The sequence below is a fragment of the Pseudopodoces humilis genome, chromosome 2 (assembly GCF_049639895.1).
Source record: "Pseudopodoces humilis isolate 2021_Gansu_Grassland_sample_001 chromosome 2, ASM4963989v1, whole genome shotgun sequence".
Classification (NCBI taxonomy): Eukaryota; Metazoa; Chordata; class Aves; order Passeriformes; family Paridae; genus Pseudopodoces; species Pseudopodoces humilis.
Genome location: NC_142201.1, coordinates 40,708,020 through 40,726,565, shown reverse-complemented (window position 1 = coordinate 40,726,565; position 18,546 = coordinate 40,708,020). Strand labels below are relative to the sequence as shown.

Below are 18,546 nucleotides of genomic sequence, written 5' to 3'. Positions count from 1 at the left end.
GAGCTGCTGTACAAAAAGTGCTTCAACCTTTGACATACTGGGCATAATCCAGGAACAAGTGCACTGGGATCCCACAAAGGCACCACAAAACAGCAGAAATGGCAGCAGACTGTCCACCTCATGGAGCAAAGGCTATCTGAGTGTGTGATGAGCAAATCACGACTTTGTTTGACCTAAAAAGTCTGCATTTTAGAGGAAAGTTTTGTGAGTTATTCAAAACTAGTTAATTCAAAGATATTCACATATTCAAAGCTAAGTATATGTGAAAACCATCTTCTTTCTAGCCCACATAGGCGGTATTGAGCAGGCTAAGAGAAATGACAGAAACGGTTACTAACTGAACCTTTTATTCAAGGCTACAAAAGCAAAGGTTTTATAAGACTTGAAACCCCCCCAATATACAAAGTCTGAATACTCCATTAATGTAATATATCAAGCACCAAAGCTGACAGGATCTGTTCAAGATGTCATTTGCTATGTAAAAACACACGTGCCAAGATAACACAGGAGAACCACACAAATGGGCTTCAAATCTCTGTCTAAATAAAGAAATATATAGGGAATGTATAAAGGAATATTTAAGGTGGGGGTCTAGCAACTGCCACATCCAAACCTGATTCCCCATCTGCACACCTAAGTAATGCAAGCTTAGTTTTATTACCTTGAGTCCTGCATCCTAGACCTTGGAAATTTGGAAGTTTAAGTCTTGATTCATAGACCAGCACATCAGAGACAAAAAAGTTAAGTCTCACTTTCAACTTCTGTCCAAGGGCCCTAACACAGAGGTAAAACACAAGTGTATATCTAGGTGTCAGGGAACTCCTGATCTTAAATTTTAGGAGTTGGAGTTTTAGAGTTTACCTATTGCTGTCTTCAACTTTATTGAAATAAACTGTAACCAGGGAATTAAAGTATTTTGTCAAACAGCATGAAATATTTTGAGCCTTAAAACAAGACTATATTATTCAGAATATTTATTGAGAACTGTAAAATAATATATTATTCAAACATACATGTAGAATTAATAACTTTCAGCACTTCTTAATGTTGCTAAATGAAATCAAGAACACATTGAGGTGAAAAATTATCTTGGTTATTCTCAAATTGGTTTTCTCCTATTTGGATTCTCAGCTGTCTCGATCTAAACTATAGAGGATGATTTACATGTGTCACACACTCCAGATAACATTTAGTAATGAGAAAAAATCTAGCCTGACGTGGGCCCTGCTCATATGTACCCAGAGACTTCACCCATTACAATTCACAAGATAACGGGAAAAACCTGAATGAGAACAATTTGGTCAGCTGCCAAAGGAGTGTGTGATAAAGTCTCAGCTAAGATACCAGTAAGGCAATCAAGGTCGCTTCCTACAAGAGCAAGCAAAGAAAGGAAGTGAGGGCACTAGGCCTCTCCCATGTACTTTTTAGGGCTGAAGCTCACATTCATCAGTGGTTCAAAACCTCTTCTGTGCCTTCGGTGCTGGAAAAGGACAAGCAGCAGAACAAGCACTGCCAGAGCTATAAGTGCTCCTCCAATTGTGGATCCAACCATGACAGCCCATGCTTGGGTTTCCTCAAGGGAACCTGAAAATATGAAACAACTGAAGTGAGGACAGCCCATAATTCAATTTTGCAAATTACACAGAAGACATAATATTTCCTACATGCTGATAATTACAATTACTTCTGCAGCTTAGTGACCTACTGCCCACAGGCAAAATTCATAACACACCATATAACTGAGACACATACCAGAGCTGGAGAAGCTTCCTGACAGAGAAGTCTACAGCTGAATTTAAACTTCAATAATTCATAATTAAAGTATTCGGAATGGGCAAGATTAACACTGGCAAGACAGAAAGACCATTCTTTCATCTAATTTGGCCAAAATTATGAACTTTCTATAGTGACATTTTAAGACAGATGCTTCCAAGCTTTATTGGTCAACAGAAAACCCTCAAATTTTCCTAAAGACCACAAAGCAGCCTATTGTCAAACTTTTAACTGAAACCACTACTTAATGTGCTTCTGCTGACCAGCTCCAGATCACATCTGTTGATTTTGAACCACTTCTGAAGAACCACTGTCTTCAAAGATAATATTGCTTATTCCTGTAATAACATTGCTCCACTTAGCTGAATTTTTGTGTTTTCATCTGTGCTTTCAGAAGCAAAAATTGCCTGCTTTCCTTTTCTGAAGAATGCTACATATCCTGATATGGCAATAATCACATTGACTAAACAATCTCAAAAAAAAAACCCCTCTCAAGAGGACTGCACATATTTAATATTTATCTAGACATATGGGTTAGAGGAGACAGATGGCTAAGGGAGATGCCACACTGACTATAAAAGCAACTAAAAGTCTTGTGCCCCAATCTGCAGTCTTCAAAAAGGCTGAGTGCAGTCATTCCAAAAATTAGTAATGTCCCAAAATTAATTGTTTACTGCTTTGCCACCTTTCAAGAACCAGCAATGTATTCATATATGTTTATTTCTAATGTGATTACCTGAACTACAATTAGCAAGTCATTCTTTTAGGAATAGGAGAAGGGTTTGGATGTAAAAGCTGTATTGTCTGAACACAGGCCATGCAGACAGGGACAGATACCCTCCTTCACAGAGAGCTAACAATTTATTTAGGTGTGAGTTAGAAGCAACAAAGTCACAAGCTACCTGTGCTCCTCTCTGGGTGCCTCACTTGCAAAGAAGGAGAGGGGGACAGTAATCCAAAGGGAGGAAAACTTCAACTCCCTAAGAGGAGAAGTTGAAATTTTCAGGGAAAACTCTGGGGATGCTCCTGAGTAAAGCACTGCAGAAGCAGCCAGCATGCCTCCACAAATCAGGGCTCCCCTGCATGAATGCAGCCTGAGGACAAGGGTTTCAATCTTTTGCAGTCTATAGACATTTAAACAGTCTCCATAGATTAAAACCAGAGATATATGGTAAGCATTTAGAAGAAATTCCTGCCCACACAGGTTAGATAAGCACCTTATGCCTCTCCAAGTAATACTGAAGCGGAGAAAGAAACTATTCAGATCTAATCTTTGGAAAAGCAGCTGAAGCATGGTTCTCATGAAGTTCTTACTCTTCTGCCTTTTACAAATATTTTAATATCTTGTTGCAAAGTTTGGATTTTGTGCATAAAAACTTTGCTTTCTTGCTATTTTGTCTTTGTCTGATTTGTGCCAAAGGTAATTTCAAATAAATAGACAAACAATAAGACACATCCCAGCTATGGACGTGGAAAATCTTTAAAATTCAGAGTTACAACAAAAAGCAGCCAGGTATCTCTCCAGATACTTAAATATAAAGGTTGGGAAGTGAGCAGGTGAATAGACCTGTGCGTTTCGTGAAAAGTTCCTTATTTTATATATATGCCTGTGCCATGGAAAATGTGAGCTGTCTCATCACTTGTCCAGGAACAGCACCCTGGGACATACCTGGCAGGTCGATGGCATAGGTGTAGCCAAGCTGCTCGGCGGTTTGGAAGAGCTCGTCGTTGGTCACCGGAGGGAAAAACGGGACCATGTTATACAGCCGGTTGTGCCCGATGGGGGCCAGCTCCTCAGGCCAAGCGTTGTCAGGGGGCTTGAAACGCTTCAACCACTCATCAAAGATGGCATCAGTAAAGGAGTGAAGAACCTGCAAATCCAGGCACGGGCACGCACATTTATTAAGCTCTTTCAGAAATCAGCCACCTTTAAAACACTCAACAAACATGCAAGGTAGCTGGAGCTTTTGAGAGGGAGAGAGAAGAGGCTAATCTAATTTAGATGGGATTTACAGAATGGGAAATCAGGAAAGCTCATGAAAAAACTAAACTGATCTTCCACATGGGACATTTTGCTTTATACATCCTTGTTGCTGCTTGTTCAAAATAAGACCTTTCTCCAGACAGTTTAACATCGGCTGACATCAAATGGGCAGGTGAATCATCACAGGTGAGGAGATGCTGAGCTCAATCAGGTGAATGTGCCTTTCACAATTATTTTAATCTTTCTTGTCTCTGAACAAGTATGGAAAGTTGCAGGAAATTTGACTCCGTCATGGTCATCTTAGAGCATATGCCACCAGCCCCACAGCTCCAGATGCCCATGACTTTGATCAGGTGAGTTTATAGATCTAAAACTAACTAATGCAGGAAAATTGGTTCAGACAACTATTAAAAATATCTGAAACTAATTTCTGACATACTCGTGTATTTTAATTACAACCCTGGAAAAACTTGGAAAATATCCTATAGGAAATAATCTTTTGTACAAAATTACAGCTTAGTGAAATTAATTTCACCATGTAAGAAAGAAACTAATGCAGGAATTAAAGGATTATTGAGGAAACAATCTGAAGAACCGCTACATAAGTATTTGGACTGATTTCTCAAAAAAAAGTTGAAAGTTTAAAATAAAGGTAAGAAAGAAATGTATCTACATAATATATAGATATAATATATGAAGAATTTATATATGTAATGCAAACACTGTGGTTTAATCCAACAAAGTAGAGAATAAATTTGCATTAATTTACCAGGGGAGAAAGATGTATAAGCAAAGTCTACTACTGGCTTTTTATTTGCACAATACTGTTTGTGCTGCTCATGGCAGTGCAGCACTATTCTGATGCACCACTGAAACCACGTTCTATTTCCCAAAATACCCTGACATTAGATGGACTTCTTTTTAGCTTGTAAATTTTGAAACAAATAAATAAACCATTCCATCTACTGCTTTAAAATAATTATGCCCACTTTCACCTTACCTTGTTGCTGTAAAATTGTGTGATATAAGCCATTAGATTTAAATATCACCTAAGGAAATTATTCAAGGCAGCATGACTTGGACTAGCAGCTCTTCTCCCTAGAATCTTATTTTATATTTTACAAATTACCCTGAGATCCTTTTCCTTTTTATTCAACATTTATGCAGGTGTGGCAGTGTTCAAGAAAAGATAAAGGATTCCTCCTTTTCTATTTAAATAAAGTATTTTTTAGGGAATTCACTTTACTTGTTCTGCATATCCCTTGTCAGAAATGTGCCTTTGAGCCTCAGCCATTGTCAGTCACAATTGTGGGTAAAAGACATACCACAAAGATGGGATCATTGGCAGCTGCGTGAGGGAGACCACTGGTCCCATTCAGGAAAGAGTGAACCAAATTATGAAGGCTCAGCATCGGCGAGTCAAGGGCTCCATCTGCTTTATCAAAACCCTCCAGCGCATTCCTGCAGGTGGGTAAAAGCACCATCAAGTAACCACATTCTGCTGACAAATGTGCTCATAAACAAAACCAGCTCTAGAGGAGCCGAAGGACAAACCTGAAACTGGAACTGGAATTGCGGAAAAAGGGGGGTCTGTCGAACTCCTGCAGGGAAAGGCACCTCCTGACATCTTCGACAGTGGGCAGCTGCTCGCTGGAGCCACGGGGCGGCCTCCGCCGCAGCGGCCCCTCTTCAGTCCCATTGCAGAGTGTGACCAGGCGGTTGTAGTCATCCAAACTGAGCACGGAACACAGAGAAGCACAAGTCAGAGAGAGGCGAGCACTTACTTGTTGGCTTTTTCTCATGCAGTATAGAGTCCTTGCCTACACGTGCGAGAGAGCAGAGGTTTGGGATGGACACCTCCCGGGGCAGCTCAGTTCACCTCCCACCTGGGAGATGAATTTATTGCAGGACCATCACCATGACATGGCTTTCTGTGGCCCATCATCCTCTGTGGACCATCAGTCATTTAGATCAAGAGTTACCAGGTTCATTGTCCACAGAGAGAGGATGTTTTAAAAAGGCAAGCACAACTCCCATCATGCCCTCTCCCCTCCCAAGGGCTTTGGAAGAAGTTTTTGTCAGGCAATGTAAAACACAGTTTTCAATTTTGAATTGACAAACTTTCATTCCTGAATAAGGACTATTTTTTTAACTCTTAGCAAAAAGGGAAAAAATTAATGGAAACGTGAGCTGAGAGAATGCAGGATATGACAGAAAACAGGTTTTCACTTGCCATCTCTCATCCCCTTTAGACGGAAAGCAAAAGCAATGCATTGCATCCTCTTTATTCATGGCCTTCTAGAGCAACCTGCTGTTTCAGGGGTTACCCAGTAACTAATGGGGAGCAAATTCTTTATATCAGGGAGAGGAAGAGGGAAGGAGAAGGAGAAAAACTGTGTAACACTTCTGAAACAAAAAAAAAAATCTGTTCTATTCAGTATGAAATGAAACAGCATTTTCAGAAACTTCTGAAGTAAACAAAAGCTCTTCTCAGTTTAACCTTGGTGAGGCAAAAGCTTAGTCACTTCAGTTTTCAAGAAAAAAAACAAAGCCCTATTTACTTTTGAGGGAAAAGTAGGGGCAAGACTTAAAGCAAACTGGTGCCTAAAGCTGGAATTTCAAATATCTCTTTAGGTATCCAGAAAAAGAGACTCTTTTGAAAAACCCTGAGCTTTTGGTACCTCTGTCTGACTAACTGCACACTGCCCCTAAGCTGAGAGAAGAATGATGTATGGGTATTGTAACCAACAGCATTTTATGTCACAGCATCCTGATCCCACATCTGAATCCCCTGTCAAAGCCCTGCTCTCACACGAGTCAGCACATTCCCACACAGAGCTGGCAGCAAGCTCCTAGCTGGCTCAGTGCTGTTTTTCATGTGAAATCTCAGATATTTCAAAGTCAATCCCCAAACTGCCTTAAATATATCAGGGTTAAAGTCTCATCCAAAACAAGGTAGCAGACTTTCCAGCATATCTCTAGCTTCCTGTGTGCCAAAACAATTTTCTGCTGCTGAGATCAGTTTGGTGTATAGAGAACCAACACACAGGCATTTCTTTTTTAGAAAGATACTTGCCAATGGGGAAACTCTTCAGACTTTTGGCTGCCATGAATTGGCTAAATCAACTAAAATCCTGTACTAGAAGAATCGTCTTTAAAAAACACACTTCCACAATACGAGAAAGTTTACACAGAACCATCTACACATAAACTGATGGCAATTTCCAGTTTTAAAGAAGATGTCTTGGTTCCTTTCCTGCCACTCACTCACACTGAGAGAGCAGCCCATGCTGTCAATGCTGAATGACAGCAAGGGTTTGTCCATATGCGAGCTTGCCCTGGATACTCTCCTACCTGTTACAAACTACTTGCCACCGGGAGAACCTGGAGCTCAGGTTGATCAAGCCCGGGTCATCAGGCCGTGATGCTCCAAAGAGCTGGTCCGTGCAGATGTCACACTCGTTCCTGCCCGTGGCAAAGTTCCAGTAGGGCAGCGCGAAGGACTCGTTGCCCATCAGGCGCTGCAATGGACAGAAATGCATTAGTTGGGAATCGACTCCAAAGGGAAGAGAAAGAAAGGGACTCCTTCAAGCTGTTTGACTGGATATTTCACTGAATAGTCAGCTTTGCATTCTGCATTTCAACTACCTGCATTTCATGGTGCCGCTCCAACTCCTTCCAAAAGATTGTGACATTAAATCAGCGTAAGCAAAGACATTGTCATTAGTTTCCCTACTGTGGGACTGCACTTCTTTAGGCCATGTTAGGCTTTCTGCCAGCTCAGAGACCAGGCAGGAGAGCAGGAGCAGAGATGAATTGAGCCTTAAGCAAGTAAGAGGCTTTGAGTGATGTAAGTGGGTAATGGGTAAAATTGTGCATGTGGTTGGCTTTCGTTCCAGAAAACTGGCCCTGGGGAGGAATCAGAACTTGTGTTAATAGGGGAGTACAGTGCATTTGATTGTGCTTGCTTGCCAGATACGATTTCACACAAGCAAGATCCTGCAGCTATTTTGATAAGCAACCATTTTCATTAGAGATCTGTAAGGCTGAAATACAGCAACATTGCCAGCATAAGAAGCCATGCAAATGGAAATGAGTCGATGCTTCTGTAACTGGCTCTCAGGCATGTTAACATATTTCTTTAAATGGTGTGTTGTTAAATATATGTATGTATGTATTAAATGTATAATATGTCATATTTAAAGGGAGTAATATTTAGAGCTGGTTTAATAGGAACAGTATCTTCAATATCAGCCAACAATATCTGTTACCAAATTTTACATTGAAAGCGTTGCTTCAATTTTATACTGTTACTTCACGTCTTCTATCCTCTGTTGTGGAGATGAAGGCAAAAAGATCTCCATGATAACCTTCACATCACTGTTCATGGTGAGAAACCATTCAGTCCTCAGCAATCAGAAAGCACTAATTTCACTTAAAACAAAACAAGAAAATTATCAATGAGCAAACAATCCTGGGAGTTTGGGTGAGAAACTATCCTAGGAGGTAGCTTATCCTTGGCTGGGTAACTCAGCAAAGTGACAAAGCAAAAGGGAGAAGCTGTGCAAGGAAAAGGAAAGGCTGTTCAACTAACCTGCAGTTCCCGCTCCAGCCACAGCAAGTGGTACCTATGCCAAGTAACGAAGGCAGGTCCTTGGTGGGAGAAATCAATACCTTTGAAGGGGCGGCCAGGACCTAAAAAAGGAAGATAAAACAAGCATTTAGGCATCAAATGAGCACCTCCTTTCATTGCCTGGAGTGGAGTTAAATAAGAACCTTCAGCTCTGCGTCTCTGAAAAGAGTGCACACGTCAGAAGCTACATCACTTCCTTGGGACAAGTGAAAAAAACTCCTCTGTAGATATTTGCTTCAATGCTTATCAAAACTTCACATTACCTAAAAAGTTGGATATTATGAAGATTTCTTCTTGCTTTAGTGGATTTTGATTTTAAAAGCTGTTTTACTTTCTAAAACCGTATATCCTTGCTAATATGTGCATTATCTCATTATCTTGCTCAGCTGAAAGACTTACACCAGCTATCCATGAAGAGAACATTCCATGCCAATAGTAATCCAGAACCCTTTGCCAGCTTTCTTCAAATTGTGCTTGTTATTTCTTGTATTGTGCTTTTGCTGGGTGAGAGGCTTCAAACCACATGTGGATTTGTTTATAACTGTAGAAACCTTCAACCCACATATGCATTTATTTACCATTGCAGCAGCACTAGAAGTTTTCCCTTTCCCTTTCCCCATGGCTGTTTTCCATGTGGCTGAAGAACCTTTGCTCTCACTAGGCCAGAGGCTGCTTCCTTCCTCCCTGCAAAACGGAGCTGTGTCAGAGGGGCAAACTGAACGATACCCACTGCAGAGTAGCAGTCACCCTCCAGCAAGGAGATCGATACGGGCCGTCCAGTCTGCACATGGGACTGCCAGCTGGAAAAGCCATACTAGTTGGTGCACCTCCTGCAAGAAGCAGGATTTGTGAAATGGTGCTGGTGTAGGTGCTTCTGTCTAGAAAAGCAGTGAGGCCTAGGAATCTGAACTTGGGAGAAAGCATGGGGTTAGATACCCAAACCTCTAAGTTAGGTTGGTTTTAAAAGGTGACTGTGATTAGTCAAGCAAATCCCATTCTTGGTGAATTGCTGAAAGCCACAGAAAGCAGTGCACTCTGGTCCTGAATATCTCTGCATGGCCTGTGGCTTCACCACTGCAGAGCCCCTTTCCCACCACCACTACTTTATCTATCTTGTCCTATGGACAGAGAACATCTTTTTGAAGTCAGTCGCTGCCTGACCACACTTCAGTTCACTCAAGTGAAATGAAGTGTGCATTGCTCTCTGTCAGACTGAAGGTGCACCAGGAACACAACTGGTGTGCTCCAGGTGCCATGGGGCGTGGGGACCAGACCACAGCAGGTCCAAAGGATATCTCCCTTGAGTACTGATGGCCACCAGCTTCTCACCACCACCTGTTTTGCTCCACAGCTCTGTGCCTACTACTGGGACCTTTGTTCAGCAGTGGTACTTTCTTTTCTTTACCTGCAGAGTCCATTGGAAAAGAAAAGCACTAACCCAAGAGCGTGTCTCTGACTGAGTAGTAATGAAGCCAGACAAAGTAGTTGTAAATACTACAGTTGGCAATCTGCGGTTCCTCTCCGCTTGGACCAAGCAGGCTTCTCCAGTGCTGAGTTGCAATGACGTAGTCCGGGTGAATGGTCGTCTTGGCACGGTCTAGAGCATCAAAAAACTGCTCTCTCTCCTCTGCTGTCAGAGAGTGGACATCCTTCCTGACAACTGCTGGCTTCCTCCTGTTGCATTCAGGGCCGGTCCAGCCAAATTTGCATTCACCACAGTTGTAGCCACCAAAGTTCCCTGGATCAAGAGGGAACAATCAGTCATGACATTATGAATCAGGGAAAACTAACAGTGAAATGCAGGAGAATGAAGAATTAGTGCTCTTCTTCCCCAGAGATGCCAGTTCCTGGAAAGGACAGCAGCTGAGCAGACTGGCAGCTTTGCCAATTGACTAACCAGAAGGATGGCTGGCTCGATTCCCAGAGTCACAGCAGGGCCAAGAATAACACTCAGCCAGTTGGGGAAGTGCTGGGTAATGGGCTTGACGCCCTGAGGTGCTCAGAGCTCTGCAAAGCCCTCAGGCACGTGAGGACTCTCACTGAACAGAGAGCTGAGCAATTGAGGTTAAGCCAGTGATGAAGTGCTCTGCTCGATTGGCTCTCAAGTACTGCTCTACTTCCAGGATCAAACCCAAAACTGGGTCAGTTCACATGGATCCTTAAGCACAGAAAAAAATCCCTACACAAAACAGTTCTCTTAGGGACAAAACGTACGTGAAACTAGTACCTCTTAGAAGTGTATCTGGGGCCCAACACAAACCAGGACAAGCACCAGGGTTGCTGCTGGTCACGCTTTAAGCATTATTAAATAGTGCTGCAATAACAGCCTGAGAAACACTGCAGTACTGTCGTTCCCTGCTGGCATCACTCCTAAGGAAAGTAATCGGGTCCGCTCTAGGATATTAGCTCAGACTCTCTGATGAGATGGAAGAGCCCGGGAAAGCAGAGCTCGCTTTACGTGTGGTCCCTTGCACGCTGTGGCAGACAGCTGGCAGCAGCAGAAAGGCCCTACTGCATCTTGCTCCCCCGTTTCTGGGGGAGCCAGGGAACAACCAGCCCTTCCCGCAGTACACACCTGCCCCCTGCCTGCGTGCTGGCAGGCTGCAGCTGTGGAGGACATGGGGCGATGCTGCCAGGGGCAGGGGGGAGCAGAATGGCAACCAGGGCTCCTCTGGGATTTCCACACTGCTATCAGAAATCTGAACTGACTCCTTAACCCGTCCTCAGCCTCCCCTCCAGCTCCCCACACACTCATTCCACAGCAACCATGCCAATTATTTTCCAAAATGCCATAAAATCTCACTGCTCACCGCACGTATTGGTGCTGCTAGATCCAGGACTAACATGGGGATGGGGTAGTGTCTTATGAAATGTTCCCGCATGGGCAGATGTCCCTAGGCTGTAGGCCTGAGCCTATGACCAGAACAACAATTAACATTAAAGCAAGATTTCAGACTGTCAGTGGCTACAGGGCTTATTACCAAATTCAAAGACCCCCAGCGTTACAAGGGCTGTTACCAACAAGGCTCTGAAGCATATGTCGAGTTTTTAGGGTAAGGGCTGCTGTACTGTAAACATCTGTGGCAGACCCCAGTGAGACCTGCCAAGAAGTTATGAGAGCTCTTACTGCAGAGTTTGGACCCACTGTAGGTTGGTTACAGTTGCTTCAGAGCCCCTGAGACCTCTAAGTTTACAGGTTATCATGAAGCTGAGGATCAGGGCTAAGCTTAGGCACCACAAGCATGAAGACTTCAATGAGGTTTTGGATCATGCACATCCTGATGGCATCCCATGAGGACAGTTTCCAGACATATGGCTTACATTTTGTCGTGATGCAAGTAGAAGCAGCTGGGCTCAGCTGCCATGTTCCAGCTATGAGGGAAGGCACCCAAATCCAGGGGTCTCTGCATGGGCTAAAGGGGATGAAGACAAACACCAGAAAAAGCAAGTAGGTTATAGTTATATGAAACAAAGCAGATTGTGCGGATTGTATGGATATGGGGGGGTGTAAGCAACATGGAAGATTTATTTGATCACAATATCTTCAGGGTTCCATCAGAACAGCACAATTACTGTTATCAGTTCAGTGTACTCCACTACCTGTGTCTTGTTCATTCTTCATGACTCAGCCTAGCTATTAGAGTCCATCACATACTCCAGCCTGAACTGGCCAGATGACAAATATCAAGAATATCTTGTAGCATTGCCTAATTAGGCCATGTATACTGCTCAAGTTTCAGTTGTGGACCATGAACTTCTGGAAAGCATCTGTTGACCCTCACACTCGGGTACAACTCAATCCTTAAAAGAAGGGGGAAAAAGAAGAAAATAACCATGAAAAGATCTGTCAACAACTTCTTTTGGGACTGGCAGTAATTCCTGTAGTCATTTAAGGGACCCCTCTACTCACAGTGCTGGATAAGCATCACACTGAAATACAGCACTAACAGAACCCAAGTCAGTGCAGGAACAGGTTTTTGCTGTCTGTTCTGGTATCAGAACAAGACACTCTTGGGCACTAGTTGAGGCTCTGATGGTGTCTATTCCTCTCTCAGGAAGGGCCCTTTAAATCTGCAGGTCTTGATGCCTGAAATCATTTTATCAGACTATCTGAATTTTAGGTATATTCTATGTACTCAGGCTCTGAGAAGAAATTTGCAAAAGCCTGAAATGATGAGTTATCTTCATGGGAAGAAAGCTCTTCTCCAGCTGTATGTATCTGGAGCCAGGTGGACCAATGACTTGCTTACCTGTTTCCCTTGGGCAGGCACTAATTATATCCAATTGATGCTCTGCAGGATTTTCTCCCTTAACCACCCTATCTATGAAGGAATCCAAGGGCTCCATTCCTTCCATCACTTCCCCAGTCACTTTTCAATGGGGCATGAGCTTTTACTAAGCTAGGAGGACTGCAATGGAGATTTGCAAATGGGACACAATTTCCAGGCAAAGTGGTATTTCACACCGCAATATTTTTGCTGATTGTGTTGAACATTTTTATCACATCTTCAAGTCTATTTGGCAATGTTCCATTGTCAGAAACAAACAGAACAACACTTTATGATATCAAAGCTTGCTTTTCGTAATTTTCTTTCAACAGACTGCGTGCGTCACAGGACTGCTGTTATGGCAAGAAAATGATGGAGGTCTGTGGGATTTCCCATAATTCAAAGAGAAATTACTGCAGTAATCAGACCCAGCTTTTTTATGACCCACCCAAATCGCTCTTTCAGTATTTGTTTCTAAAGCATTCTACCAGGCCGCTGATCTGGACATTGTGCATTCCTGTTTCCAGAAAGTTCATTTACTGCCGTGTGCACTTCCCACATGACAGCATTGTGAAATGCTGGTCTCTTACAACTCAACTTCCCTGTCTGCTATGCTAGTGGTGATGGACCCAATGGTACAGGTCCATGAGAACAGGAATAATAACCTCACAATAGCAGGATATAGTGCACAGTAGATACTTTCAGTAAGGCAGTTGAGACCCTTTCAAGATCCTTTTGCACACAGGAACCCTAGGAACATGCAAGGATTCATGCCTTAGCATTTTTTCACCTTCAGTGATTAACACATAGGAACACAGTGTACAACCTCCCTGAGGCTCTGCCAGGGCCAAGAGATTATTATCGTCTCTTGTGGTTTCCAGAGAATATAGTGTGGGAAGTCATTCTGGTACACAGGAAGATCATATCACTGTTGGATGCTCCCAGCTTGTTCCACTGTTTCCAGAAATGCCCACTGTACTGCCGCTGGTCAAAAAAATCTGCATATTCTCCATTAACCCTTTTGTCTGGAGATGGGATCACATGCCTTGGGAGCTGTCTTCTTCTGTACCCAGTGTCAGTAATACTTAAGGTGCTCTTTCTCAGTCCAGCTGGGTGAATCTGGCTTTTCTGAATTTCTCCCACTGGGTCAATCCATGGGCATGGCACTGAGAAAAACACACTTTTTTTGACCTGATCTTCAGTGTGTGGTCATACGCATCACTGGTGTATGCTAACATCACACACCACTGTAGATGTTTCTCAAGACTGGGGGATGCCTGAGCTCTTGGATTTTCTACCTCTTAGTGATTGTAACACGTGGCTGGCCTTCAGTCACCAAACATAACACAAATTAATAATTCCATCAACTTAGTGTCTTTTCTTCAGTGAAAATGAACCCACTCAACACTAACCGTCTTCTGCCTTGTTTTAGTGTACCGAGATGAAACCCAAGCAGCTGTCATGCCTCTTCCTACTATAGAGAACAGTTTAATGTCCATCATTATTAATATCCATCATTTATCAGATGGGGAGAAAGGGCTCCTTTTCAGGCTCCTTTAGATATTGCATTAAAGCCAGGAGTGACATCAGATTTGAAACACCTGCATACTGCAATTCCTCAAGGCTGGGATCAGGACTGCTACCATGTGGGACAAACGGTTATCTCTTCTCTCTTTTATAGCTCTTCATTTGGACACGCTCACAGGCTGTAGGATGTGGAAGATCTGTACCTACACTGGATTTAATAGGGTCATCAAGGCTATAATTTCGTATTATCCCACAGACACATTACCCTACAACAAGTAAATGAAGTGTATTTTATAACCACTTCAGAAGCCAAATTTTTACCTCGTGGGTAGCCACCATATCAGCTACATGGCGTAACTGACAATATGATTACAGATAAAGAATAGATGTTAAATCATCTGTCCCCAGCTTGAATATATTGCAATATATTGTAAACAAAACAAGAATTCAAAGGATTTAATTTTTTTCTCTCAAAAAAATTCAATTAAAAATAGAGTAATGTTCAGCATAACCTTAGAAAGTGGAAGCAGAAAACAATGACAATTATGTTTAACTCCTCAGTGAACTCAAGCTACGTCATTGTTTAATCACTGTCACAATCTGTACTAGCAACCACATGACTGCAGTGGTTTTTCACAATAGTCTTCTGTACTGAGTTTTTAAAATGCTTTACCAGATCTGTATTCCAGCAGTACAATGTTATCGTTCAGAACTCAAAATAGCATTTAGTTTACAAGTCTTCTAAAATAGTTTTCTTCTAAACTAAATTTAATTATCTCACTAAAATACTGTTTTGTGTAAAGAGTTACAGGTCTCAATATTCAAGGTTGGATTCATGTATCTATCACTTGGTCTAATTCAATACGTACACCTTCTTGAAAAACAAGTTAGCACATTCTCCTTCACATGTACTGCACAATGTCAGGATCTGTCATCAGGTAGTTTCAGCTTAAGAATTTATATAAATTGAATAATATGAGGGGCACCCAAACCAATTGTAGAACACATTCAATAGATTCAAAATTGAAATTAGTCAAGAACGAAAAACTCTTTGCTACCTTCCAACTACATTCATTCCATAACCCCATATTTTTTTCACAGAGATGATATTTTTGCTGCAACCAACACATTGAGTGAAATGTGTATCATTCTGACAATAAACCTGCAATTGCTTATTGACCATGGCCCTTGGCACAAAAAGTGGGAAGCAAAGCTGGATCTTTATTTTGTTCTATTTGTCCTCAGTTAAAAAAAATCTATTGCATATTATCTGCCGAAGCCTAGAAATGGAAAAAAATTAATCGGATCCTATTATAGCCTTTCATCCATACTTGTGTTTGGGATTTTCTCTTTTTCTTTTTGGTTTGTTAGGGGGGTCGCTCCATAAATATCCAGGACCCAGACCTGGATAGATATGATTTTAAGGTATTTTTCCTCGGTGAACAGCTTCAACAAATGGAAAAATTTTCATTTCTCCTTAGATACTAAGTTTTTAGCAAAAAGCTAAATTTATTGTGAAAACTCCAGAATCCCACCTTTGGAAGACCTCAGCCCCTGTTCCTCACACTTCCAGCTATGTGACATGTTCATTTGGCACTGTCTGACCAAATTTTCAGCTACATGGTTGTTGGAGTTCCCATAGATTATCATTCACACCGTTTCTAAACTATAAATTAAACACTGCCAAGATGGAACACGACTGTTCATATTGTTAAAGTGCTAGAAAAAGCCTTGATGGGGTTGGAGTTTGCAAAATCCAGGAACCATTCCAAACAGGCAGTTTGTACATAAAATTCACTTGGAAAAAAAGATACCTTAATGGCAGAGGTGTGCTGTGTTCCATGTCCCTTTGAAAGAGCATATTTAATTTCTGTTACCATATGTTACCTACAATTATGTTACACAGGTAGCATAGCTCTAGATGCCTAATAAATACCACACATCACGCCACTTACAGCTGGTGTGCAGACAACCAGTGTATTAAACCAAGTGGAAAAAAAAACCACTAAGAACTCCTAATAGACACGGATCCACGATCACTAGCATTGTAAAAGCATCAGATCTAATTCAAATCCCACACAGCTGTGAACTTCTTAGCATTCTCCCAGAAATGGTTTTGCATACAGCATCAAGCAGAGTACAGCCCAGGAAAACTTTCTGAAAATCATGCTTAAGGATACATTTCACTTACTGTTTTATCACCAGTATATTTAGATTTAAAAAACTGCAAGGAGAATGAGAAATCCAAGGAATTTAAAGAGACAAGGGGAGCATCCAGCTCAGAAGAAGTAAAGCTGAACGAAAGGACACTACGTTCTGCTCATGCAACTTGGATCCAGTCCTGCAAATATCAAATACCAGTGCTTATCTCTACTTGGACAAGCAAATTAATGTCTGCCTGTGCAGACCATGTCTGTCTCCACTGCTCTTGAATTTACTCCCAGGTTTTGATGCTCTAATTACTTTAACTGCATAAATATTGTAGCATGCCCATGTGCTCCAGTGTTCTTCTGACCCAGGATCTGTGTCTGTATGTGATACCTGACTTAAGTTTTGGAGGTATGTAAAGACCTTCAAGAAAAAAAATGTGCATCCAATTTCTTTTTATTGCAAACCACCTGGAAAAGTCTTTTTGCACAAGCATTTGAAATCCAGTCAAAGGAAGAGATAAAAATTGATGTATACTATAAAGTCAGTTGTTATTATTTTGAGGAGTTTCAGTAACATGTATCCATTTAAGTCATCTGCCACTACCTCTCTGTTTCCAGTTGATAACTGTAATGGAAAATTTAACCTCTTTGGCTGAAATTCTCTGCAGTGCTGCCTTCCCAGATTAATCTGGGCTTTCTTGGGTAGTGCAAGGTATACATTTTAGACAAAACAGTTCAGCTCGTTCTAAGAATCAGACTGAAGCAAAAGAGTTTATTCTTCTCATGTAAGAAAATTCAAACAATTTTCTTGATGTTCTCAACAAGAAATCCCAGTTTTCATTTGAAATGTGCCTAGAAAGAGACTTCAGTGCCTGGTATGTGCCTTTGGCCTTACTAGTGGTGCCATCTCCTGCCAGTCCTGCACAGAAGTCAGAGCTGAGGATGCAGTGCCTGCTCATTTTAACCCCACTTCAGCCAGGGCTGTTGCTGAGAAAGGGTCCTGTCACCTTATTCTGCCCTGAGCTCACCTTCCTGCTCACTGCCTCCTGCCACATTAGGGAAGCGGTCTCGTTGGAATCTTACCCCTTTGGCCAGGTTAGCCTTCAAGCACATCTCCCCCCAGATCCATTTCACCTCCAGCATGCAAACCCAGGAGCCCGTGTAAAGTCACAGTGAGAAGTAGCAGCTGGAGATGAGGAGGGAAAGGATGGAATGACCCCTTTGGTGGCTGTACAGACACATTTTGGATGAGTGTAAGATGTAAATTTAGTTAACAAACTTGGGAAACACCCTGGCCTGACACTGGGAGACTTTCAGCACACAGGGCTAAGTCATGCTGCAAAGTACTAGTCCATGAGGAATCAAACAATGCACATGATCCAGGTTCAGTGCACCATGAGTAGCAGTGATAGAGGTTTGAAAGCAGCAATGAAAGGTCCAAAACCCTGTGGAGAAAGGGGATCACTGGCTACAGGGACAACTCCATGGGCAAAGAGAAAAATACAAAAGTTCACATGAGAGAAAACTCTCTGACCCTGCTGCTCTGAAAAGGTACTAACAGTATCATGAATATGGAAGAACTTTTAGGATACTGGTAATGACTGAAGCCTTCTTTATACCTTTATACCACCAGGAATGTCTCTGGCCTTTGGAGCAAGGTTAGCACACCCCTCCATCCCCATCCCCTTCCCGCAGCACCCATCTCACCTGTGCACCGACAGCTGTGGTTGAAGAACTTGAGGGGCCACCGTTCCCGGTCATCCACATTTTGGAGAGTGTAGGGGCCACTCCAGGGCTGAGTGTCTGCCTGCACCCCCTCACACCGTCCCCTGCCCTGCAGGGACCCACAGATATTGCCTGGCTCTGTCCCCAAGGCCGGGCAGCAGCGCTTCAGGCGAAGGGCTTCCACCGTCATACAGACACGAGGAAACTGTGCCTGTGCCTGTGGGGGACAGCAGCAGCTCAGGTAACCCAGCCCTGCCCAGAAGAGCCACCTCAGGGCTCCCATTACAGCTGGGTGCAGGCTGTGCCTCCCTGCTGGGCCTGATTGCAGAGAGCAGGGAAATGTACACTGTGGGACAACGTGGCCTCACCACAGCTCCATGCCCCAGCCAACCAGGATAATAACTCTTGCTGCTGAGGATGCTGGTGTTGGGTGTTTGTTTAATCCCAGCCTCTAATTGCCTTGAATGCAGCTCAAAAGACGGGTGC

General features: G+C 42.6%; 1 protein-coding gene across 1 annotated transcript; it reads right to left on the bottom strand.

Annotated features, from left to right (window-relative positions):
• Positions 1-961: 961 nt before the first annotated feature.
• DCT (dopachrome tautomerase) lies at positions 962-18,546 on the bottom strand. The gene is made up of 8 exons (XM_005516440.3): positions 18,043-18,546; positions 9,829-10,128; positions 8,352-8,452; positions 7,112-7,278; positions 5,312-5,491; positions 5,083-5,218; positions 3,443-3,644; positions 962-1,584 (listed from the first exon to the last, which is right to left on the bottom strand). Exons 1-8 carry the CDS (start codon positions 18,341-18,343, stop codon positions 1,403-1,405), a joined length of 1,569 nt encoding a protein of 522 aa, XP_005516497.3. The 5' UTR covers positions 18,344-18,546; the 3' UTR covers positions 962-1,402.

Coding starts and splice junctions, on each gene's coding strand:
- DCT (XM_005516440.3), bottom strand. CDS start 18,343: ATGGGAGCCCTGAGGTGGCTCTTCTGGGCAGGGCTGGGTTACCTGAGC. Junction 8,453..9,828: donor AGTCAGAGACACGCTCTTGG/GTTAGTGCTTTT, acceptor TTCCTTTTTTAG/GTCCTGGCCGCCCCTTCAAA. Junction 5,492..7,111: donor TGGCAAGTAGTTTGTAACAG/GTAGGAGAGTAT, acceptor TTCCGTGCTCAG/TTTGGATGACTACAACCGCC.